At 41.1% G+C, this 25,527-nt stretch overlaps 1 protein-coding gene across 1 annotated transcript in view; it reads right to left on the bottom strand.

The window, feature by feature from the left end:
• KLB (klotho beta) overlaps nucleotides 1–25,527 on the bottom strand; it is a 45,147-nt gene extending 19,620 nt beyond the window's left edge. Inside the window, exons 1-2 of the mRNA XM_032790734.2 lie at nucleotides 24,790–25,527; nucleotides 6,299–6,809 (exon numbers count right to left, since the gene is read on the bottom strand). Of these exons, the coding sequence (XP_032646625.1) occupies nucleotides 6,299–6,809; nucleotides 24,790–25,527 (1,249 nt within the window). The remainder of the gene's footprint in view (nucleotides 1–6,298; nucleotides 6,810–24,789) is intronic.

The raw sequence follows: 25,527 nt of genomic DNA on the forward strand, positions 1-25,527 counted from the left end.
GGTGGGGCCTGCCAGCAGGTGGGAGAGTTGTGGGGGGAGAAGCTGATATGAAGTTCACCCACTATTTTTTTCCGTAGGTGATCCAGCCCCAGAGCACCCACCAATTCGGCGCCTACGTAACGACTCATGAGGGTATGTGTCCATTCTAACAAGTAGCAAAACCATGGCAACATATACATACATGCTGTTAAATATCTTAGCTTTTTTCCACTATCAAAGCAATTAGAAAAATATTTTTAACAAACTGAGGGTGTGTCTGCACTAGAAAAGCTACAGTGGCACAGCTGCAGTGCTGCAGCTGTGCTGCTATAGTACAGACACGTACTACAGCAACAGAGGGGTTTCTTCTATCACTGTAGTAAAATCCACCTCTCTGAGAGGTGATATTTAGGTCAATGGAAGAATTCAGTTAACCTAGCAGTGTCTACAACAGGGCTTAGGCCAGCTTAATTACATTACATAGGGCATGATATTTTTTATAGCCCTGAGCAATGTAGTATAGACCAGCCCTAAATAACTTACTTTTCATATTTTAGGGTGCAGCATTTGTGCACTTTACAAACATGAAATGATTTAAACTAAATAATCTGATTTTAAGATGCACTTCAGGCCTTGCAAGTTCAGTTCTGCACCTGAAAAATTAGGCGGCACAACTAGAAGTCAGGCCTGCAATAGTTAATTCGTAAGCATAGTGTCTCATTTAATTAGTGTCACTGGTGTTTCTATCACATTTTTTACTTCCATAGCTGTATTTAAAACGTCTTTGCTATTTACTCTTAAATCCCTGTTCACGTGATAGTCTGCAACATTAAGGCTATGTCTACACTAGCGACCTTACAGCAGCACAGCTATACCGCTACAGCTGCACAACTGTAAGGTCTCCCATGTAACCACTTTATGCTGACAGGAGAGAGCTCTCGTGTCGACATAATTAAACCACCCCCAATGAGCGGTGGTACCTATGTTGGCGGGAGAGCGTCGCCAGCCATCGTAGCGCTGTCCACACCAGTGCTTCTGTTGGTGTTACTTGTCAGTCAGGAGAGTCCACACCCCTGAATGACAAAAGTTTTACTGTCAAAAGTGCTAGTGTAGACCTAGCCTAAATGTGTGTGAATTTAATGATTGTGAAGGAAGCTAGATAGATAATTCACAGAATAACAGGACATGCAGTAGCAGTACAGGTTTCTTCACACCATTTTATTGTGCCTCTGAGTGGAGGCACTACAGATATTAGTGAGAGAGCATTTCAGTGTACAGTCTCATTGAGTCCTGGGCCTTCCTGCTACATCTGACAAAAAGCTTGCCAGTTAGTGCCAAATGTGTACTCCTGAGGGAATTCTGCACCTAAAACCATAAAAATTCGGCACACAATATTTTAAGATTTTTCAAATTTATGCACATTTTATTTGTCAGTAAATAAATGTGGAGGCACCAGCATGGCAGTGGGGAGCATAGGCCACTTGCTGACTGGAGGTGAAAGATCATCCTGCAGGCCCTCCTCTCGCCTCCGGGACAAGGACTTGGCAGTAAGGCTGCACCCAATTCTGACACAAAGCAAGGGCTGGACCTGCCCCAGAAACACTCCAGAGCCCCATGAGGAAACAAAGAAATCTGCAGGGGACATGAATTCTGCACACACACAGAGGCACAGAATTCCCCCAGGAGTAAATGTGGGGTGATTTCTCTGATTTGGTCACTGACTTACTGGGAATGGCATGGATACCTCCAGACTAATTTTTCATAGGACACCATACAGCCATCAGATGGTAACAACTTCTGTCACTACCAACCTGGGCTAGATTACAACTGGCAACCTGAAAGAAAAGCTCTGTACTCCATTACTAGTCATTTTAGCCTCCCAGTCCACATGTTCTCATTAGTAAATAACACACAAGAACATCATGTATTAATGTAAGGATTGGCTGCAAAATAAGGGGTGAAATGATGACCATTGAAATCAATGGGAGTTTTGACAATGACTCCAGGGGAGCCAGGATTTCATCCAAGGTCTGTAAAAGGGAAGCAAAGCCATGAAAGTCAGGAATTTCAAAATAAAGGCAGGTATTCTATCCTTATCCAACACTACATTTTGCTCATTTTCTTAGAACAGCATTGAGTTACACACAGTCTCAACTTTACTTTGATATTGGTGTCCTTTTGTGACATTGTTTCACAAATTTAAGATTAAGACTTTTTTCCTGCATGTTGTTATTGATTTGTATTACTCTGGCTCCTAGGAGCCCCAATCATGGACCAGTACTGCACTGTGCTATGCACTGTACAAACACAGAACAAAAATACAGATTGGATTAGGCATAAAACAAGACACAGTTGATCACAGACAGTGGAGTACAAGGAAATAATGAGACAAAACTGGTCAACATAATAGGCAGCTTCAGCATAGACATCATGGTGAAAGAAAATAATGAGATAGCTTTGTAGAGATTTACAGGGAGCTTCTCCCAAACGCGAGAGACATCATGGGAGAAAGCACAAAGGTGGTTGTTTGAAAATGTAACAAGTGAGTGAGGGAAGCTGGCATCATTGGCCAAGCCGAGATGGGAGTCAACATCTCGATAGTGAATGAGAGATGATAGATAATAGATAAGGGGAGATGTGAAGAGCGTTGAAAGTAAAGACAAATAGCTTATGCTTGAATGCCAGAAAGAAGGGGGAGCCGGTGAAAGCATCTAAACAGAGGGGTGGGAGAGGCAAAGTGATGGACTAGGAAAATTATTTTTGCAGCTGCATTCTGAATGAAGATGAGTTGGGGAAGACAGCATTTGGCAAGGCCAGAAAGAAGGCTGTTGCAATAATCAAGATGATGAGAGCCTGTTATGAAGGAAGAATCAGCAGAATGTAGATACAACCTGGATGTGAGGACCTAGAAAAATCCAAGTTTAGGGGGATGACCAAGTTACAGGCCTCAGTGACAGACAGGATGGTGTTGCCTACAGTGATTGAGAAAAAAGAGAACAGAAGGAAGGATTGGGAAGTGGGGAAGAGGGCAGATTAAAATGTCTGCTTTAGGCATATTGAGCTTTAGCTGACAGCTAGACATCCATGAGGAGATGTCAGAGACAGGCTGAGATTTTAGTTTTGACAGAAAGAGTCAGGATTGAAGTAGAGATAGATCTATGAGTTGTCAGCATAAAGATGGTAGTTGAATTTGTGTTTGGATGAAATTACACAGAAATAAGATGTAGAGAGGAAAGAAAAGGGGACCAAGAACAGAACCCTGTGGAACTCTGAGATGGTGTGTCCATTCCACAAAACTCTGAGTAGCTTAATGTGGGCCAGAAGGGGTCAATTAGTTTTATATTCTGCACCTGGAGGGGAAATAAGGATTGATAAGGCCTAATGGCAGATGAAGCCCTTCGAGGGAAGAATTTGAGTCTGGAAGTGAAAGCAAGAAGAGGAGACAAGTGGAGGCAAGTGAAGCATGGAAAGAATCAACATGAATGGATACATCACACTTAATTAGTTTTCACATCACTCAACCAAAGGGCCATTAAGGAACATCTCATTCCTCTTCTCACACCCTCATCCCACCACCTGGGACTTAATTTAATTATTTAACTTCATTTGCCTCTTATTTCTCTTTATTGTTTCTTTATCTCTAGTAAGTACCTGATAATCAACTTATTTTGGAAACATAGGGTTTGTTAAAGGTAATTTACAAATAGGTATAAGCAGAAAACATATAAAGCATCAATTTTCTAGACATGCTATGCATATAGCACAGCACTGTCTATGCATGTATCTATACTGGGAAAAATCAAAGCTGTAAACTTTAATGGTACAACTCTGACAGTGGTAGAAGATGCAGTGGAAACAAGACTCAGACATTTTTATCATGCAGTTGTGGTGTTAGGCTTCAGCCAAAGGGACAGCATGTGATATGCCTCTCGCTTCATTGACAGGCTTGCCACATACTACCAAATGTTGCATTCCTCACTGTGTCCTGGTACACTACACATTAGCCAGTTCTCTTGCAATGACGTCTTATATACAGCTTATATTTCAGTGATTCAAATCATTTTAGTTATCTTAGGTTGAAAAATGAAGGGGCACTACATTACTGAAAAAATAAGGTCAAATTCTAATTTCACTTACTTCAGAGGGTCCAGTTTCCTTGAACCAGCAGGTATAAAGTATTATCCAGCTTCTTGTATTATGCTGCCATAAGCAGCTATCCTAGTACATACTATTGGCTTATATGGGGTGCTAATTTTGGGTAAAAATTATTCTATGGTAGATCAGACTGGATAAGTCTTTCATATTATCTCTTGAAACCATAATATATCAGTAAAATATGTATGTGTTCCAGGTGTTATTCACAGTTAGGCAAAAGATGAGTGTACATCACAATGAGGCTGTTAAGGAGGCCATTTTATATTCTCAAGTCAAGGTGAGGCACCTTGTATAATCAAACAATTCTACCCTCTCCCCTCACAATTCCTCAGAACTCGCTATTGTCTGAACATTACCAAGTACTTCTGAAAAGCAGCTCTACAAACTATTCCCATTGCCAGCTCTTCACAGCGAAACCTTTGTAAATGAACACAATCTAGTTCTGCTGACTTGTTTGACCGTGTGTAGACATCCTTAAAAATTTCAGCATAATCACTTTTTTTGTGATTATGAGTTTTTTTGAAAACTCAAAAGATTTGCATCTGGACTTAATTTTATTTTTAAATGTCTAAAGACATCAAGTTACTGGACTAACAACTTAAAAATTTATTGTGCACTTATCAGTTACAGAGTGGAAAGGTGTCTGAAACCTGAAATAGTTTTTCCCTAAACCTAATAAACAAATGGATTTAAATTAAATTACAAAATAAAACTTGTTTGCAGACTGAGAACTTGGCTGCTAACAGTGTCTTTCATTGGATAGAGGTCTGCAGTGTTGTTTGGTACCATATCCAAATAAAATAGTCTCCCTCATAAATCAGTGTCTACATCAGTTTGTTTCTAGAAGGATGTCACAAATACAAGAGTATGTATTATGAAATCTGTCGATAGAAGTAATCGTGATGTCAAATTCAGCCATACAAAATTCACTATGAGATCCTGTAGGACAGGAATGTGGCTGAGAGTGAAATATGTTTTGTTCAAACAAGTTTCTTTTGTGATTAGTAATTTACGACAAGCAAATAGTGGATTTTTTTTTAACACAGAGACAAAATCTCAAAGTCCAGATCTGCACCTGAACTTTGCTACAGTATCTACATGGTACCTATAATAGCTTGAACTATAATGCTGGAGTTTAACATTCTCAAATGTTATGAAAGTTGGGATCTGGATGCATATTTGAACTTTATGATTTGGGGCCATCTTTAAGTTTAATATAGCTGAAAGTTTACCCCAGTATCAAAATGTATCTTTAAAACCATTCTTTCTTTCTTTCTTTCTTTCCCCCATGGAATTACACAGTATGTCTTGAACTTTAAAGACTCAGCAATTAGCTGCCATAAGTGACTGCTAGCACTCCTTCTAGGGGAAGGTAAATTCTTGGGTCTGAGTCATTCCATGTTTTTAATGTGGCATGTCACATGCTACATTTAACAACAGCCAACACAGAGGACTCTGTCTGCAAATATCTGTGCTACTGTTGCTTATCAAAACCAATAGGTGTCACTAACAGAATGAGGAAAAATAGAAAACTGCGTGTGGGACAGGGGAAACAAATGTTGAATTTGTAGCAGGATTAAGTATTATTATCAATATTTACATGTAATACAGAATGCAAACTCTTAACCTTCAGAAAGTTTTCCACTACTTAGGCCTTATAAAGGGACACTATCAAGATGAAATTTGTAACACAGAAATTATTATTTTAAATGCACATGTTAGAGCTAAAGAATCATTACCATTTCTGCCATTTATTTACTTTTTGCATTTTTAAAGGTTAGATAATGAACCTAGACTTGTCAATTTAACTTTTGCTAGTAGGCGTTTTACTGTTTGCTTCTCATGTAGTAACATTTCCAATGGTACAGGGTAACATGTAAAATAAAAATAGACACTGCTTGAGTTGAAAGAAATGTAACAAACAAGACTTCCTACTCATATTGTTTTGTAAAGTGTTCTTTAAACCAAGCCTAAATGTTGGGCCTAAGCTCTTTATGGCAGGGATCATCTTCTGTTCTGTGGTTGTACAACACTGAGCACAATCAGCCCCAGGCCCATGACTTGGTGCTACTGCAATACAAATAATTACTAAATTAACATAGTCAACAGTATCTCCTTTAAAGAAACACTGAATGTTTTAAAAGTACTGAATTTGTATACAAACCTTGTAAAACCTTATTAATGAAGTTCTTCATCATGTAGATGGCTGTGGTGTCTTCTGTTTTCACATGACTGTCAGTGAACCAACCATTCTCTGCAATCAGGATTCTGGGATTGGTGTATTCCAGTTTAATCCAATTCAGTACTTCCCTCAAATTGAGTGACAAATTTTGTCCCATTTTAGCTAGTGTGTTTGGGGGTTTAAAATTATTAGGACCAAAGGAAAATGCAAAGAAGTCAGCTGTTCCTTTTATATAGTTTTTCTCAGCCTCAGTAAAGTTGGGCAGAAAAGAATATAATTTATTTTTCAGTTCTTCTGGGTAATCCCCATCCCCATGAATGGGCTTGGCAAACCATCCTAGCACTCTCTCTATGGACTGCTGACACTTATTAATGTCCAAAGTATCATCTGATTTGTTAGGTTCAATCCAGTGGGATCCCAAGGTTATTGACAAAAAACCCTTCTGATGTGGCCGAAAACGTGTGTTGTAGTTATGCCAAACTTTTGCATGAGCCTAATGAGAAAAACAAACAAACAAAACACACCATTAAATTCTGATTCTCTAAAAGTCATAAGGCATTTATATAATAATGTGATTTACAGTGGTCTCTTAGCAACATTAATGAACAGTATAGGTACAGACAGGTACATTCATTATATTGTTGGAATATAATCACTAATCTCAATAATGTTGAGATTTTAAATATATCAGTAATTAATGTGTCTTTCTCCTTAGCAAAGGTTACACAAGTTAGGAGTCTCCAATTAGTTTTCATGAGACAGCATTATCTGACTACTATCCTATTAAGCTGAGGGATACCTGGGTTTGCTGGGCACACAAATTGTTCCTGTTAACCTGTCCCTCTTGAGATACACTTCAACAAGTCTACTTCACTTAATTGGGCAACAACTCTGTGTATAAGTGCTCACTGATAGAGGTAAGTTTTGCTCAGTGTATAAACCTTAATAGTTAAAGAAAGGCCCAAGCTGCAAAGTTTGGACTCAGATTTCAACTTCCCCAAAGTTTGGAGGATTTTTGATCCAGGATTTTGGTTCATGCCCATCCCTGCTTTAAACTTTCTGTAATCACAACTTATCTGACAATGCATGAGGCAAAACACAATGCAACTTTTTCCTCATGCATGTTGGCTCCGCAGTACTGAAGTAATATCATATTGGTTTTACCAGTAAAGTAACAAGATATGGCTCAGAAGATACATAGGTAGCACTCAGAATGGAACAAATATTGAAGTCAGTAGGAATTTTACTAATTACTTCAATGGCAATCAAATGGCACACTGGCACCTTGAGTCAATTTTCTGAACATGATCACATTTGAAAGATGCATATTATGCAGCACATACCAGGATGATCTTAATATGCCATGACAGCTCATTCCATGTTCATCATTTAAATAAGATATGAATATAATCAAACTTTGTCTATGATCTATGTATGAAAAACCATATATGAGACTTTAATATTCTCTGAGTTAGATGGGGACTATGAAAATTATTCAGACAAACACAGTTCTGGATAAAGGAGGGTCTTTCCAATGGATTTGACATACATGAAGGCATTTGACCTCTACTCAGATAAAGGAGTTTGCCAGATAATTGAGTTTACTTTTTTTCTCAAGTGTGGATCTTTACTTTGCTCTGAAAAAAACTGCACTGTTTACACGCAGAGAAAATACTGACAGACATGAAACTCTTATAGTTCTGAGTTACACCGGCATAATTAGCAAACAAAATAATTCTGCTTAGAAACAAAGTAATTTTAGTTAAACAATGTCAGACATTTGACACCTCTTTTGGGACAAAACACACTGCTAGACTCAAAGTGACTGGTATGAGAGTCAAATACATGCTTGGGTAAGTTAAAGAACACTAGAGAAGACAGTTTAATGAAATCTTGTATATCAGTTGTTTTATGGTTGTCCAAGGCCACCATCTCTCTATCATAACATTGATACAAGGTCTATCTTTAGAAACACTGATAAAACTTAACACTAATCTTTGAAATGCAGAATCCGTAGCTAAATGGGGAAGTCAGCAAAACGGTATTCAGGAGGCAAATTTAAAGATACAGTCTAATATAATGTCAGTGTTCTCTTAAGATTCCAGTTAGAGAATACCACATCTACAATACATTATTCATTGAAATCACAAAAACCACTATCACAGCTGATGCTAGCTGGCACTCTTGGCAGAGAGGTCAATGTGTAAGTAGGAATATAGACCAACTTACCTTCTTAGGGCTTGTCTAAACTTAAAATGCTGCAGGAGCACAGCTCCATTGCTGCAGCTACGCCACCATACTACTTCAGTGTAGATGCTACCTAAGCTTACGGGAGGGATTCTCCTGTTGGCGTAGGTAATCCATCTCCCCAAATGGCAGTAGCTACGTCAACGGAAAAATTATTCCATTGACTTAGTGCTGTGTCTACGTGGGGACTTAGGTCAGCTTAACAATGCTGCCTCAAGAGTGTGGATTTTTCACAGCCCTAACCAACGTAGCGTGACAGACCCAGGCCAGTGGAGTGCAGGAGTCTGGTAGAGGGCAAATATACTGGTCATTGGGTGAGTAGTTTTCTGTTCCCTGAGTGACCAGAGCAGGGTCTGCACTAGAGTAGTCAGGAACTTGCTAGAACCAATTAAGGCAGACAGGCTGATTAGAACACCTGCAGCCAATCAAGGCAGGCTAATCAGGGCACCTGGGTTTTAAAAGGAGCTCTCTCCAGTCAGATGGGGAGGAGCCAGAGGAGAAGAAGTGCGTGTGAGGAGCTGGGAGCAAGAGACACAAGGAGCTGAGAGTGAGAGGGTGTGCTGCTGGAGGACTAAGGAGTACAAGCGTTATCAGACACCAGGAGGAAGGTCCTGTGGTGAGGATAAAGAAGGTGTTTGGAGGAGGCCTTGGGGAAGTAGCCCAGGGAGGTGTAGCTGTCACACAGCTGTTACAAGAGGCACTATAGACAGCTGCAAATCCATAGGGCCCTGGGCTGGAACCCGGAGTAGAGGGTGGGCCCGGGTTCCCCCCAAACCTCCCAACTCCTGATTGGACACAGGAGGAGCTGATCCAGACTGTGGGGGAGATCACTGAGGTGAGCAAATCTGCCAATAAGTGCAGGACCCACCAAGGTAGAGGAGGAACTTTGTCACAGTAGTTAAAGTGACCTTATTTTCTAGCATAGTCTAGGACTTACTCTCTTCCAGGTGTCCCTCTAGCTCAGGGTTGGACAGTATGGGAAGGCTTGCTTTGCCACTGACTTATTTAGTACATGTTTTGTGGCAATTTCCACTGCAGTCAGTCTGACACCTTTTTCAAACACTATCTTCACTCACAGTTATTAATAAAAATAGTTGTTTTTACAACATTTTACAAGAAAATGCCTGCAGAAGTTGGCAGTATATACTCACTATTATGCATCATGACACTATCCATGAAATTAAGTGCATCAGAACAATGTAAACACATCTCTAGATGTAGAGATGAAGGGAAAGGGAATGTTAAAAAATAACCCACAGCTAAAATGCAGTGGTTCATGGTAAAATGCAATGATGGAGAATTTATTATATGCATATGATTTTTCAGAAGGCTGGCTAGAAACAAATAAGATGTGCTACTACTATTCAAAAGCCTTGTCTATCCTGGGGATTTCAGCCACTGGTACCAGTCACCAGTGTATTTTACTGGTGTTAAACCCCTTATATAGATAGGCAAAACCATTATAAGCCAGGATTTGCACTGGTACAGCTTTACTCTAATTTCAATCGGGTAAACTGCATTGGTATGAATTGCGGCTTAGCCTGCCGACACTAGAAGTTTTTACTGGTGCAATGGGGACAACAGTATCTGCCTACTCGGGGACTGTTGTGAGGCTTGATTCATTAATGTTTGTAAAGCAATTAAAATCTTCCGATATGTGTTATATAAATAATAAATTGATTCCATCCGTAATGCCATTTTGCAATCTTGCAGTGCTATGGATTAAACATAAAATAAATATCAGTTTTAAAAGTTAGATCACACAAAACATTGGCTATTTTGAGTAAATATTGACTAATCTTTTTTAAGTTAGAGTTTAATACCCAATCTTTCATTTGCCTTTTAGATCAAGGCTAAACATCAAGGCTAAGTACACAATGGAGGTAACATCAATACTGTGCATTTTATTCTAGGCCCATGTGACATTAATTTCAGCACATTTTCCTGATATGAATGTAGCAAACAGACAATGGACTTGAAGTCAAATACAATGCTAAATTAGTTAATATAAACCCATTAAGAATGCTTAGTCTACACTAGCCTATTTAATAAAATAAGGAAAGCAATTTTATATGTATTCATTTCTTAGCTATACAGATCGCTGTCTGATAATTATGTTCTGTAAGTCCTTTACCATGCTGTCTAAGTCCCTGATCCTACACTGAACCTTGTGCAGGTGCAGGGGGCTGCTCCTGCAAACTCACTGTAGGACTGAGGCCTTCATTCATCTATTCCCATATGATTTGTTATTGTCAGATTATTTTCCTTAAACACTTTGGCAATCAGCAGAGAAGAAAGCATCACTGCTGATGCTAATTTACATTAGTGCACAAAAGGCATGAACAGTTTAGAATAAGAATTAGAATGAAAAATATAAGCATGACTTTTTAAAATTGGTTTAACAAAAATTATTCAGTTATTGTGTTTTGCTTTCTTTTTGAAACTGTAAAGAGGCAGAACAAAGAACCTGACTGGATAGGTGATATTTCTGATATCTGTTACCTCTTTTTGACACAACAAGCAACTAGTCTAAGGCTATGTCTACACTACAGACCTTACAGTGGCTGTGCTGCTGTAAGGTCTCCTGTGTAGCTGCCCTATGCTGGCAGGAGAGAGCTCTCCTGTAGGCATAATTAAACCACCCCCAATACACACACCAGCGCTTTTGTCGGTGAAACTTATGTCAGTCGGTGGAGTGGGGGGAAGGAAGGAAATCACACCCATGACTGACAAAAGTTTTGTCGACAACAGTGCTAGTGTAGAAAAAACCTGAGTTTCAGGGGTTGTTGGTTGTTCTAACTGGCAGTAGAAATTGACAATAGAGTCTAGTATTTTCTCTGATACAATCTTGTTTATTTACCAGGAATATACAAAGTCCTACTTCTGTAAATGCAGGAGGAACTAAAAACAAAAGGTTAATTGGTTTATAGACCCAAGCTTCTTTCCGCCAACTTCCCCAACCTAGAACCTCTCTCTCTGTTTCTCCCAGAAATACACTGCTTCCAGATGCTGCTTGGTTTTCCCTTTTTGGTCTCTGTCTCTCTCTAAGCATGGCTACAGTTGCAAGTTAGAGCACATTAACGCAGCCCCAGGCACCCTAACTCCCAACCTGTCCACACTGGCAAGGCACTTAGAGTGCCTGAACTCTGGAGTGTTCCTGATAACCAGGGCTGGCTCCACCTTTTTTGCCACCCCAAGCAGCGAAGAGAAAAGAAAAAAAAAAGCTGTGATCGGCAGTACTTCGGTGGCTGCTCTCCCGCGCCGCTTCATTCTTTAGCGGCAATTCAGCGGCCAATCCTTCCCTCCGAGAGGGACTGAGGGACCTGCTGCCGAATTGCCACTGAAGACCCAGACGGGCTGCCCTCTTCCATGGGCTGTCCCAAGCACCAGCTTGCTATGCTGGTGTCTGGAGCTGGCCCTGCTGGTAATCTACCTCCACGAGAAGCATAACGCTTGTTGCGCCTTGGCTGAAACGCCCCAACGTTAGTGTGAATGAGGTGTTGCATTATTATGCTTTGACCAGCCTCTGGAAATGTCCCATCATCCCCTTAAGCCAAGTGGCCAATCTTGTCATTGTTTTGGAATCGGCTGTAAGAATGCGGATATCCTCTTTCAAAGCTCCGTTTCTGACAACCGGCATGCTTATCTGTTCTGGGACAAAGCAAGCCATTGGTGTGGAATGTTGCTTGCTGTGAGTGTGTGAGAGAGAGGCGGGAGGAAGGGAGGTCTGAACTTACAAGACAGCCTGCTGTGACACTCTCAGCACCCAAAAAACACACTCTCTCTCTCCCCACATATACAAAACACACTCCCTGTCACACTCCACCCCACCCCCCACATTTGAAAAGCATGTTGCAGCCACTTGAACACTGAGATAGCTACCACAATGAACTGCTCTTTGTGGCATTGCAAGAGCTTCTACTGTGGTCACGCCAGTGCACTTCCAGCGGAGAGTGTAAACACTACGCAGCGTTTTCCCTGCTGCGGTCTCCGAAGGCTGGGAACTCCCAGTGCTCTACATCTGCAACTGTAGCTATGCCCTCAGTTTCTTGTCTGCACTCCAGCTTGTCTTTTTCACATACACAATCCACACACACCTACTCAGAACAATAGCCAGTGGAACCCTCTACCCACATGGTGCTAGAGTTTGGGCAGATTTCATTATGCCTTATAGTAGGTTGGGCCTCTTTAACTGTCTCTTTCAGCTGTAGTTAATGAAGGGCGTGTTCACACTCATCCGTTTCAATGTATTATTAGTTATAAGTATTAGGACATGTCTTTATTGGCAAGTTTCTGTGCACTAAAGCAGCTTTCTGCGGTGTAACCCCTGAGGTGTACACACTATCAAGCCACAAACTGTGCAGTTGCAGCGCTGTAAAAAAACCACCCTGACAAGAGACGTACACCTTTCTGAGCCTGTCTTTCTGAGCAATGTCTTGATCCTGCAAAATCTTCCTTGTGTACTTAATTGTATGCATGTGAACTCAATGGGACTGCTGATGTGGATAAAGTTAAGCATGTATTGGAAATATTTGCAGGATTAGAGCTAGAATGGTATTGGATTTAGCAAACTTGATTTAATATTACACACATAACTCATTGCATTAACTTTCTGAGCAGGGGCTACAGTGCTGTGGTACCAGTGTAGACACTCTGGTTGATTACAGCCCTGTGATTGGCCTCCGGGAAGTGTCTCAAAATGCCTGTTCTCACCTCTCTAGTCATCGGTTTGAACTCTACTGCCCTGCCCTGCCCTCAGGTGACCAACTGTGAGCCCCACCCCTTAAATTCCTTGGGAATTTTGAAAGTCCTCTTCCTGTTTATTCAGTGACGCGTGCAGTGGTCTCAGCACATCTTTCCAGGTGACCATGCCTGCTCCACACACCAGGCGATCCCCCACTTGGAGCAATGCCAAGCAGCTGGACCTTATCAGCATTTGGGGAAAGGATGCTGTCCAGTCCCAGCTGTGCTCCAGCCATAGGAATTATGACAGATTTAACGATGCATGACAGAAAGGGGCCATGACCAGGACACCCTGCAGTGCAGGGTCAAAGTGAAGGAGCTGCAGAACACTTACCACAAGCTGCATGAGGCAAACCACCATTCCGGTGCTGTGCCCACAAGCTGCTGGTTCTACAAAGAGCTGGACACAATACTCAGGTGGCGAACCCACCTCCACTGCAAAGACCACTGTGGATACTTTGGTGACTCATGTGCCAATCAAGAGTGGACTGAGCCAGGAGGAGGAAATCTTGGACAAGGATGTGGAGGGCAATGGGCACCCAGAGACAGAGGAGGACTCAGGGGTTAGAGATGCATCCAGCCAGGAGCTGTTCTCTACCCCGGAGGAGGCCAGCCAGTCACAGCTCTCGGAGCTTGGCAAAGTGCAAATAGGAGAGGAGGCCCCTGGTAAGTGGCTTTGATTTTGAGAATTGCTGAAGGGAGTTGTTGGGGGCAGGAGGGTTGCAGAAAGCAGGCTTGTGTCTGTATGATGTGCATACCACCACATGCCTAGTCTGAGAGGCAGAACAGGGTGCTGATTGACTCCCGCATTTCATGGGAATCTGCCTCAATCTCCACAAAACTTTCATGGAGATACTGGGCAATCTGCTGCCGCAGGTTCTTTGGCAGAGCTGCTTTGTTTCTTGCCCCATTAAAGGTCTTTCCTGTGCCACTCTGCCGTCACTAGTGGGAGGGACGGGGACTGTTGCTGCACACAGGCGGGCCGCATAAGGGCCAGGGTGGAAGCCACAGTCTTGGAGAAGACCCTCCCTTGATTCCCTGCTCACCCTCAGCAGCGAGATGTCTTCCATAATGAACACAGCCTGTGGAAAATGTGGGGACAGTAATGATTATAAGGATCCCCCTACAGTACTGGCTCTCCCCAGAAGCCATGTGCCCAATGTACAGTATGGTCCTGGAACACTGATTTCCCCTGCCCCTGGGTCTTGTGGGTCATGTGTGTTTGCCTGGGGTCAGCCAGTTAGTGACAGGTATGTGAACAGTGGCTGTGTTTTAAAACACTGAAATCAGTGTTGTGTTGCAAACAATACTGCTTCTGTAAAATGTTGCATTTTGGCTTCTCAGATATGACCTTGGGAGCTCAGCCTCTCTCTTTGTTATTGCCAGCTGAATGGCTGCGCAGAATTAGAAAGCAGACATGAGGAACTAAAGAGGACTTTTTGCATGATGTCATGATGCACTCCGTGGCCAAAAAACAAGAATTGAAGGAGTGGCGGGACAGCGAGAAGAGGGGATCGAAAGGAAAATGCGGCATACCAGAACGAAACCACAGAGCAGCTCTTAAAGGTTATGGAGCACCAAGAGGACACACTCCAGGCACTACTAGCACTGCAAACCGAGCAGCTCCGTGCCCGCCATCCTGCAGCTGCCGTCGCCAAACTTTTTCCCATGTGCCCCGCAGACACTGCCAAAACACTCTTATCAATTTCCTGGCTCCAGTCTGTACTCGCTGCATTCCACTCCTGCCTCGTCACAGTTCAGCCCTGTGGACTCCCAGTAGCCACTGCACTCAACACCTGTCCCTCTGCAGTTTAGCCCTGACCCGCCGCACTATACTCCAAAGGACAAGGTTGCATAGGATACCTAGACATACACAAATCTTTAACCGTCCTGGGACCCCACCTCCTTCTGGGACCATTCCTTCCCCCATCTGCCACAGTTCCAATGTGTTTTTTTTTTTGTTTGTCTCTCCCCTCCACTTATTGTTTTTTAATAAAAGATTTTTTTTGGTTTGAAAGCAATCTTTATTCCATTAACTGAAAGAAAACAGAGCCTTGCAAAGCAACAGGCAATTTTCTTAAACCTTCACAGTGCATCATCTGAACCAATCACAATCACCTCCTAGCATTACAAGCAGTGCACTCCCAAGCATAGCAACAAATTTCAGCTTCAAATTGCTGCCTCAAGGCATCCCTGATCCTTATGGCCCCGCACTGTGCCCCTCTAATAGCCCTGGTCTCTGGCTGTTCAAATTCAGCCTCCAGGCGTTGAGCCTCAGTGGTCCAGCCCCGAGTGAAGCTTTCAACCTTCCCTTCACAAATATTATGGAGCATATGGAACATGGCTATAAGCATAGGAATATTGTCATCGGCCAGGTCCAGCCTCCCATATAGGCAGCGCCAGTGAGCCTTTCAATGGACAAAAGCATATTCAACTCGTTCTGAACTTGCTCAGCCTGTTGTTCAACCACTCCTTGCTGCTGCCAAGGTGCTCTGTCTATGACTTTATAGTCCATGACATTAAGGGGTAGGCAAGGTTTCCCAGGATCACAATGGGCATTTCAACTTCCCCTATGGTGATCTTCTGGTCCGGGAAGAAAGTTTCTGCTTGCCGCTTCCTGAACAGGCCAGTGTTCCAAAAGATGCTTACATCATGCACCTTTCCGGACCAGTCTGCGTTAATGTCCATGAAACACCCATGGTGATCTACAAACACCTACTGTATCATAGAGAAATACCCCTTCCGATTAATGTACTCGGTGGCTAGGTGGTCTGGTGCCAGAATTGGAATATACACCCCTCCACAGTTAGGGAACCACATTTGTGCAAAGCCTTCCACAATGTCATGGACGTTGCCCAGAGTCACAGTCTTTTAGAGCAGGATGCGATTAATGGCCTTGCACACTTCTGTCAACATGTGTCCAACGATTGACTTTCCCACTCCTAACTGGTTAGCAACCGATCGGTAGCAGTCCGGAGTAGCCAGCTTCCACAGTTCAATCACGATGTGCTTCTCCAACAACAAGGCAACTCTCATTCTCGAGTCCTTGCACTGCAAGGCTGGGGCGAGCTCATCACACAGTCTCATGAAAGTGGCTTTCCTCATCTGAAAGTTCTGCAGCCACTGCTCGTCATCCCAGACGTGCATCACGATGTGATCCCACCACTCAGTGTTTGTTTCCCAAGCCCAAAAGCGATGTTCCATTGCAGTCAGCACCTTCATAAATGCCATAAGCAATCTCGTGTCGTAGCTACTATGCGTGGCAAGATGAATGTCGAACTCCTCTTGCCTTTGTAGTTTAAGGAATAATTCCACTGTCACTCGTGACATGTTAGTGAGAGCGAGCAGCATATTGGTGAACAGTGCAGGATCCATTCCTGCAAACTGAAGAGGCAGAGTGCGCAGTACACACACTGTTGAAAGATGGCGCCAAATGAGGACGGTAGCACAGGAATTGCTGAGATGCGAAGCAATACATCACAAGACAGGACCTGGGATGCCCTGCAACCCCCCTCCACCTTCCCACAACTCTTAGCGGCAAAAGAGGAAGAGATGGTCTGTGGGATAGCTGCCCAGAGTGCACTGCTCCGAATACCACTGCAAGAGCCACAAGTGTGAACACGCTATTGCGCAGACAGCTGTCAGTGTGAACACACAACAGCGGTTTCCCTTCAACGCTGAGTGGTGCTGTAACTGCTGGCGATGTAACTCTGCCAGCGTAGACATACCATTTGACTTCATATTGGAAGAAAGGCAAATGTGTGTCAAAATTGATTAGATTTCAGTTCAAAGAGCTTTTTGTCAGTGATAGATACTACATGTTTAGTAGTGGTAGAACCTTAATCTTGCCAAGCTGCTCCACATGGCTGAATGCTTGTGCCTTTGTAGAAACCCATTTTAATTAATGGGGCTCTACACAGGTGGAGAGTTCGACCAATTCCAGCACAGCGTGGAGGCTCCAGGCTCTTACTATTAAATGTGTAGTATGTTGAATATGTTGCATTCAAATGATTTCCAAGCAATTTAAGGAAAATAAGTTGAATTAAACAAATCATATGGGAACAGACAAACTGAATCTGTGTGTTCAAAAACTTATGAAATAAATAGTCTTATCACCCAGGGCTCTTAATATTTAAGAAATAAAAATAATAATATATTGCTTTTGAAGTTAATGGGCTCTTTGTGAGTATCGGAGTCCACCTGGACAGTGCCAGTTGCAGGATCAAGGCTTAAGATTGCATTTCTCAATGAAGGAGGCAATATGCTTAGTGGTGTGAGTAGCAGACCAAAACCTTCAGGTTCTGTTCTCTGCTCAGATGATTACCACTCAATTAACTTGGATAAATGACTTAACATTTTTGTGCTTCTCTTTCCCCAACTATAAAATGTAGATAATACTTAAATATTATTATAATTTATTATTTTTATTATGGCACAACCCCATTGGACTGTGCACACAACTATGAAAGACAGACCCTGTCCCAAACAGCTGGCATTCTGAGTAAATAACAGAGGTGCTATGAAGCTTAATTTATTGATGTTCGCATTATTTGATTTTGGTTCCTAGATCACACAGTAATAGGTGCATTAGAAATACTTAAGAGAAGTAAGATTTTTGCAAAGCACTGTGAAGTCCTTGAGTGTAAGGTGCTATGTAAGGGCAAATGAGTACTGAATATTGATATTTTAGGTAAATAGGGAGTTTGATCTGATGTAGCTTCCCTCTAGAAAATAGGAAGAACTAAAGAATCAAGTGACAATGTATTATAGTTAGCTAGGTCCAAATCCCAGTACTACTAAAGTAAATGATAATACTTCCACTGACTGAAGTTGGACCAGATTTTGGCCTCTTGCATACCTCCCCGAATAAGGGCTCTAGGAAGGAATCTTTGTCCTTCTGTTACATATCAGAACACTGGTTGGAAAAAAGAAAAAACAATGTTTTAAAAGAGAAGAAAAAAGGGAATGAAACAAATTGGGTTGTTAAAACTTTAAAAAGTCTTATGCAATTGCATAGCATGTATATATACACACACGTATGTATTATTAGTTTTGTAATATTAACTTCTGTAAACTAAGTGCTAGAAACAAGAGTTTTTAACTATTATAAGACAAGCTTATCAAATGTGCCCTAGATGCCCTGATAACTATGGATGGATTTTGTCCTCATAGGAGAGAAGTGATTAAATCCCAAGGGTCAAATCTGCAAACTTGGCTGTGCTAAATTTACACACCTAAACAAGTGGCCTGATTTTCAGAGATTATTAACACTCCACATATTCTTTGATTTCAGCGGAAGCCACTCAGCCCCTCTGAAAGTTCACTGAGATGCCTAAATATGGATATAGATGCCAAACTGTAGGCACTTATATTTAAATATTTGGCTCCTACTTTTTGCAGACCCCTGTCTTGGCCCACAGAACCCATGCCAGATTGTGTCTTAATTTTTAATGATCTGGATGTGGAATTGGTTTCCAGAGTCATCCTTCTGCAACAGAAATGTTTATTTTCCCATTATTTCCCAATTATCTTCTAAATATTTGTTCTTTTTAATATCAGGTTATATGATGATTGTATATATCCTATTGCCTGTGAAAACATCTCTTTGAAAAGAAAATGTCTATTAGATTTTAACGACATTTACATTTGGGTAGAAAAAGAATAGATTACTATTTCACAGAGGCAAACAAAATCATTGGCACTTAATTTAAAACTATTAATCTGTTGTAATGTTTCTCCAACAGAGAAGCTGATGCCAAGCTCTTCCAGCAAACAGCAGGACCAGATTTCCCTGCCTAGATCCATGCTTGGGGGGGGACTCACCACACATAAACTTCCCTCCTTCCCTGTGGCACCATATCTAATTCCTGGATCCTGTGGAAGTCTCTCTGGAGCAGGGGGGCAGGTAAAGAGCATCTAAGTGGATATGGTGGAGATGCAAATTATTCCCCCTGTGAAAATTAATTTGGAAAGATAATAAAGCCTGGGGCTTTTCAGTGGAGACCCTTCCAAAAGTCCCAAAGGCAGCAGTGGCTCTGGGAAACTCCTGGTAGTGTGGGTGCTGCGAAGGAGTGGGAGGCAAGCTGCCAGGGCACTGAGGCTACGTCTACACTACAAGCACTACAGCAGCACAGCTGCAGTGCTGGAGCTATGCTGCTATAGAGATATAGCATAGACACTTCCTACATTGTTGGAAGGGGATTTTCCATTGATGTAGTTAATCTACTTCCCTGAGAGGTGGTAGTTAGGTTGATAGAAGAATTCTTCCTTCAACCTAGCCATGTCTACACTGAAGGTTAGGTCAACCTATCCACAGCACTCAGGGCTCTAAATTTTTCACAGCCCTGATAAAAATTGTATCAATCTCACTAGGTAAGAGCAGACTAGGTCTGAGCTTCTACATGGATGATCTCTCATGAATTCCTAAGGATACACCAGGTTAGGGTGACCAGACAGCGAATGTGAAAAATTGGGACAGGAGTGGGGTAATAAGAGCCTTTATATGAAAAAGACCCCAAAATTGGGACAGTCCTATAAAATCAGGACATTTGGTCACCCTACACCAGGTATGGAGAAGGGCCCTGTTGCCTTTTCCACAGAAAGGGTGATGTGAAGAAGTGTCCATGAGAAGATCTTTGTGGAGATTTCTTTACTATGGGGGACCCCTCTCATGATCTTTTTGCAGGAGGAAAGGGTCTGGGTCTGGGAATAAATTTTTCTTCTATAATGTTCCCCTCCCCATTGTTACTCAGCAAAAACAGAACTAACCAGAGAGCACAGGTTCCAAGCAGGAAGGGCAGGTAGAACCGACCCTGTATTTTCTGTGATCTCCACCAGTCTCAAAGGGAGCAAAAAAGGAGAGCAACAGATGGAATGTTATCAGACCCAGAGAAAACAGTAACACAGGCCAGATGAATTCCTGGTATAGCTCCATTGGAATCACACTGTTCTGTCTTCTTTACATTTTGCCAGATTAATTGGATTAAAAAAAAATCAAAGAACTCCATTCACTTTCTCCACATGGAGGTCGTCTTTCCCTACTCTTGTAGAATGGCTCTCTTAGGAGTTAGTTCATAATCTTTGAGTCTCCTTTGTAGGGTTCTTACATATCTCATGATAAGTTAAGGTGAATCATTAATTGATTTTATACACCTCTACCTTGATATAACGCTGTTCTCAGGATCCAAAAAATCTTACCGCGTTATGTTGAACTTGATTTGATCTGCCAGAGCATGCAGCCCCCTCTCCCCCCCAGAGCACTGCTTTACCATGTTATATCCAAATTCGTGTTATATCAGATGGTGTTATAATGGGGTAGTGGTGTATTACGCTTTTGTGAATTGTGATCTTTTTTATCTGCAGAAGGGAGAAGGACCCCACCCTGACCATCACTGTCCAAGTGGTATAAGATTTTATGTAGCATCTTATTATATTAACAATAACAATTAGGCAGTAGAATAGATCCTGCTATCTAAGTGGATCCTAAAGTACTTTATAAGCTGTAAATAGCAAATTTGCCATTGACTTCAATGGTATCAGACTCAGGCCCTCAAAAACAACCAAAATAAAATATTACCCTCTATGTAAGAGTGGATATAGGGAAGTGGAAACATGAGTTTGAATTTGAAATTTCCATTTAATTCTTTCATTCTGGGCTATTGGGCCCCTCTATAGAAGAAGCTGGGCTTCTGCCCCCTAAACTCATGGATCCACTCAGATCTCTTTTTTTGTGTGTGAGCTGCCCAGCCATCCCTGTACTCTGTGGCTCCTGAATAGCCTGGCTTTTGTAGAAGCTGTGTGGCTGGGTTCCCCTCTGACTTTTGGCTGCCGGTGACGCTCCCTCCAGAAAGGCTGCAAACTGTGCAAGGGGAAGAATATTAGTTACTGCAGATTCCATCTGTATTAACTTACAACAGCTTCTTATTCATGTGCCATGCATGTATGTATCAACTATTCTCCTCCCAACTATGCAGGGGGATCCCCACACAGAAGTGATTTCAGATGATTTGGGTTAGAAGGAAGAATATAATTAGCAGTCCCTCCTTTCCAAATAGGCAAAGTGAGACACACACAACTCTATCTATGGCTCTAGAACACGTTTCATTTCAGTTTGCTTTTTGGCTCTATGCTGCATTCACTATTTCCTCAAACCAACCCAAAAGTCTGAATATTATGTTTTTGTTCTCAAACCTTCCATAGTTTGACAGTTACATTTGTTGCCACAATTCAAATAAGAAAAATTTCTTCAACCTTTTGCAAGAGGGAGAAAATCACAGACAGCAGTTTTCAGATCTCTCAGAGAATAGATAAAATAATCCAAAGTCCAGACAACCTCTGGTTTATGGCTTGTTAAATCATTTTTTTCATTCTGTGAGATTCAACACAGGGTATATAAGTTATACACAACATAAAAGTGCTCTTGTAAAGGGAACTATGATTAATTTATGCAAAGTTGAGTGCTGCACAGGTAATTACAATAAACTAAGACTTTTGTTCAAAGCTAACACATATCTATTTGTTTGGACATTGTTGGGACTACATTCCCATGCCAGCCAAAGCACATTAACAAATCCATCCAGGAAGTATGTCAATCAGAAAGAACAGGTATAGAATTCTCTGGATGAACTGATCTGGCCACCATATTATTACTTTAGGGCAGTGGTTCTCAACCAGGGGTACATGTACCCCTGGGGGTACGCAGAGGTCTTCCAAGTATTACATCAGCTGATCTAGATATTTGAATAGTTTTACAACAGGCTACATAAAAAGCACTAGTGAAGTCAGTACAAACTAAAATTTCATACAGATAATGACTTGTTTATATTGCTTTAAATACTGAAATATAAGTACAGTACTTATATTTCAATTGTTTTATTTTAAAATTATATGGTAAAAATGAAAAAATAAGCAATTTGTCAGTAATAGTGAGCTGTGACACTTTTGTATTTTTATTTCTGATTTTGTAAGCAAGTACCGATAGTTTTTAAGAGAGGTGTAACTTGGGGGTATGCAAGACAAATCAGACTTCTGAAAGGGATACAGTAATCTGGAAGGGTTGAGAGCCACTGCTTTAGGGAAACCACTGAATGGCAGCTGCAGAATCCTTCTGTGGAAATATATGGAGTATCTCTGTATAAAATCTCCCTCTCTCTGTACATTTATTACATATATATATGTTTTATTTATGCAATATAATAAAACAACAGTATATACTGTATTCTATATTCTATACAGAGAGAGATTATATACAAAGATACTCCATATATTTCCAAAGAAGAACTCTGCAGCTGCTAGTCAGTGGTTTCCCTAAAGTAATATAGAGGAAAGAGAGGTTTGGTCTTCTGTACTCTTCATGCTGCTGCCATGACCCTCATCAGGAAAAGCAGCATAAAGGAAAAGGAAGAAGAATGAAATACTATAATGGCCAGATTAGCTTATCCAGACAATTCTAAACCAGTTCTTTCTGATTAACATATCATGGGTGGATTTGTTAATGCGCATCGGGTGGCATGGGAATGTAGTCCTATCAACATTCAGTCTAAACATGAGGTTTTGGTATGGACATCTGCCACCAAAGCCCCGGTCCAAAGCCCACAGAGGTCAATGGAAGTCTTTTCATGTACTTCAATGGGCTTTGGATGAGGTTCCAAATCCAACAGTTCCAATTCCTTTTTTGGGGAGACGGGTGGCAAAATTCAGAGGTGCCCACAACACATAGATACTATATTTCAATATTTTATTCTTTTGATAGCAATGGATTCGGGACTGTTTCTCAAACAATGCTAAATTTAATTAGGGCCACATTCCAATAACCTTCCTCAAGTCCAGTAGTACCTTACCATGTGAGTAGTTTAATTAATTTCCGTTAAGCTTTCTGCCATGTAAGGTATCAGTCAAGGTGAGCATGGGTTGCCAAATATGGCTGGCCGTAATAAATTTATACAACCCACTGGTGCTATTTTCCACTTTGTGCATTTCTTTAATTAGGAGGTCATTGGACATGGATATGATTTATTTTCCTTTATTAGTAATGTATTTTTTCCCAGTTCCACTTTAGTCTTTGTTTTTTAAAAAGTTACGAGTATCTACCTTGTCTAAGTTATATGACCAGGATGGCAACATCATTCACACCACACTCACCTTGTTTTTGTCCTATATTTTCAAAACTTACTAATAATTTTAGGTACTCAACTTGAGATACCTTAACAGACCCTGATTTTCAGAAAATGCTAAGCACTCCCTCTGAGAAAATCAAGCCACTTTAAGATGTCTTGAATTGGAAAACACAAAATTGATGCAACCTAAAACACATAACTTCTGAAAATCCTATATGAATATTATTCATAATATATGTTAGTACTGGGGTGAATTGTAATGGTAATGGTGGAAGACTCTAGAGTAGGATAGGAATTTGCTGTGAGTTATCTGTAAATTGGGGATAATAATATTGACCTCCTTTGTAAACTTTGAGATCTACTGATGAAAAGTGCTAAATATGACCTTGACATTAACTTTTATCATCTCAAATTGTTGTACTTAGATTGCATTTTTAAGTTGTATCAAGGGCACATAAAGCATGTGGACAGGCACCCTTTTTTAGCATTTGTATGCACTGAAATAATCTCAAAGCATTTGCTACTTCCTTTGTGGTACTGATGGATGCTATTCTGGACCTCTCCTGCACTTGTTATTTTAAAAATATGACCCATTTTAACTACTTGTAACCTGGTACATTGTCTTCTTCCTCCTAACTTTTGTCCCTACAATAAACAGTGGCAAAAAATTATATGAAGATGTATATTACAGCACACAAATTTAGGGTCCAATCCTACATCCACTGAAGTCAGTGAGGGTAGGTTTGAGCGCAGAGGGTGTGCGACTCATGAGAAGACTACTGCTAAATAAAATAACATAAAATAAAACAAACGAGCTGAAAGTAATACAGGGCTAATGTAATTTTAAAATTCTTAAATATTGATAGAGGATGTTTCTCTTCAAACAATAAATACAATTGGTAAATCTGCTATATCAGTAGATATCAAATACTTTGCAATATGATTTTACCATGCTGGGATGAATTATTTATATATAAACTCTATTACTGGAAGAATTTGTTAAATATACAAATATGAAAACTTTGGTTTAAATTAAAATAATAATCAGGACATGTGAGCAACAGCTGTTGTTGGACTAAATGGAAAGGCTGTGAAAGAAAGCTTCTGAATAACCATACTTTGCAGGCAATAGTAATTGAACTAAAGTAGTAAACTGTTGCTTTAAATAACTAACTAACTAAATAAATAAATAAATAAATAGTGATTGAATGGCTGATGTGACTAGTAAAATAAATATTAAAAACAAAAGAAGACCGTTTCTTAGTATTTCACCACTCCTAGATCTCTTTTATGCCAGTTTTAGTTTTTTCCCTGCTACTTTCCATATTGGAGCTGGAGCTGTTAAGATTAGACCTGATTGTACCGTACCTTGATCAGATTGTGTCCTACAGTATAGACAGCTGCTATTTTCCCTCTCTCTCCAGGTGCATGCATACCTGTACCATACCCATGCCAGGCAACTAAATAAGGATTGTGGATTGTAATCCAGTATTTAACGCGGTCCCCAAAAATTTGGAAACAAAAAGTTGCATAGTCGTTGAAGATATCAATTACTGATTCATTTTTCCACCCCCCGTATTTTTCTTGCAGTGCCAAAGGCAAGTCCCAGTGGTACAGAGTTACTATGGGCTCAATATTTCTGTGGACTAGAGAGTCAATGAGAGTATTGTAGTAGTGGAGTCCTTTTTCGTTGGCATGTGCTATCACCCCTGCGGGAAAGAGCCTTGGCCATGAAATTGAAAACTGATAAAAAGTAACTCCCAAAAAATCCAGAGCTGACAAGTCTTTGTCCAGAAAATTGTAACTGTTGCTGGAGTCATCTATGCTGGCAGCATCACTGAAATCTGAGTGAACGAAGTGGTCCCATATTGAGGGTCCCTTTCCATCCTTCCTCCAGTTGCCCTCCACCTGAAATGCTCCAGTGCCTACTCCCCAAAGAAATTTTTGGGGGAAAGTGTCATACAGAAACATCTGAGTGCCATTCACAGGACTGAAGTTAAGGTCCTTTTTCCACACAGATCTTCCTTCTCCGGTAAGCCCGGTAACTGTCCTTATGAAAACAAATGCCCAAAAAGCAACAGATCTCTTCAATCTTCGGCCACACAT

This window comes from Chelonoidis abingdonii, chromosome 5 (assembly GCF_003597395.2).
Source record: "Chelonoidis abingdonii isolate Lonesome George chromosome 5, CheloAbing_2.0, whole genome shotgun sequence".
NCBI classification, from domain to species: Eukaryota; Metazoa; Chordata; order Testudines; family Testudinidae; genus Chelonoidis; species Chelonoidis abingdonii.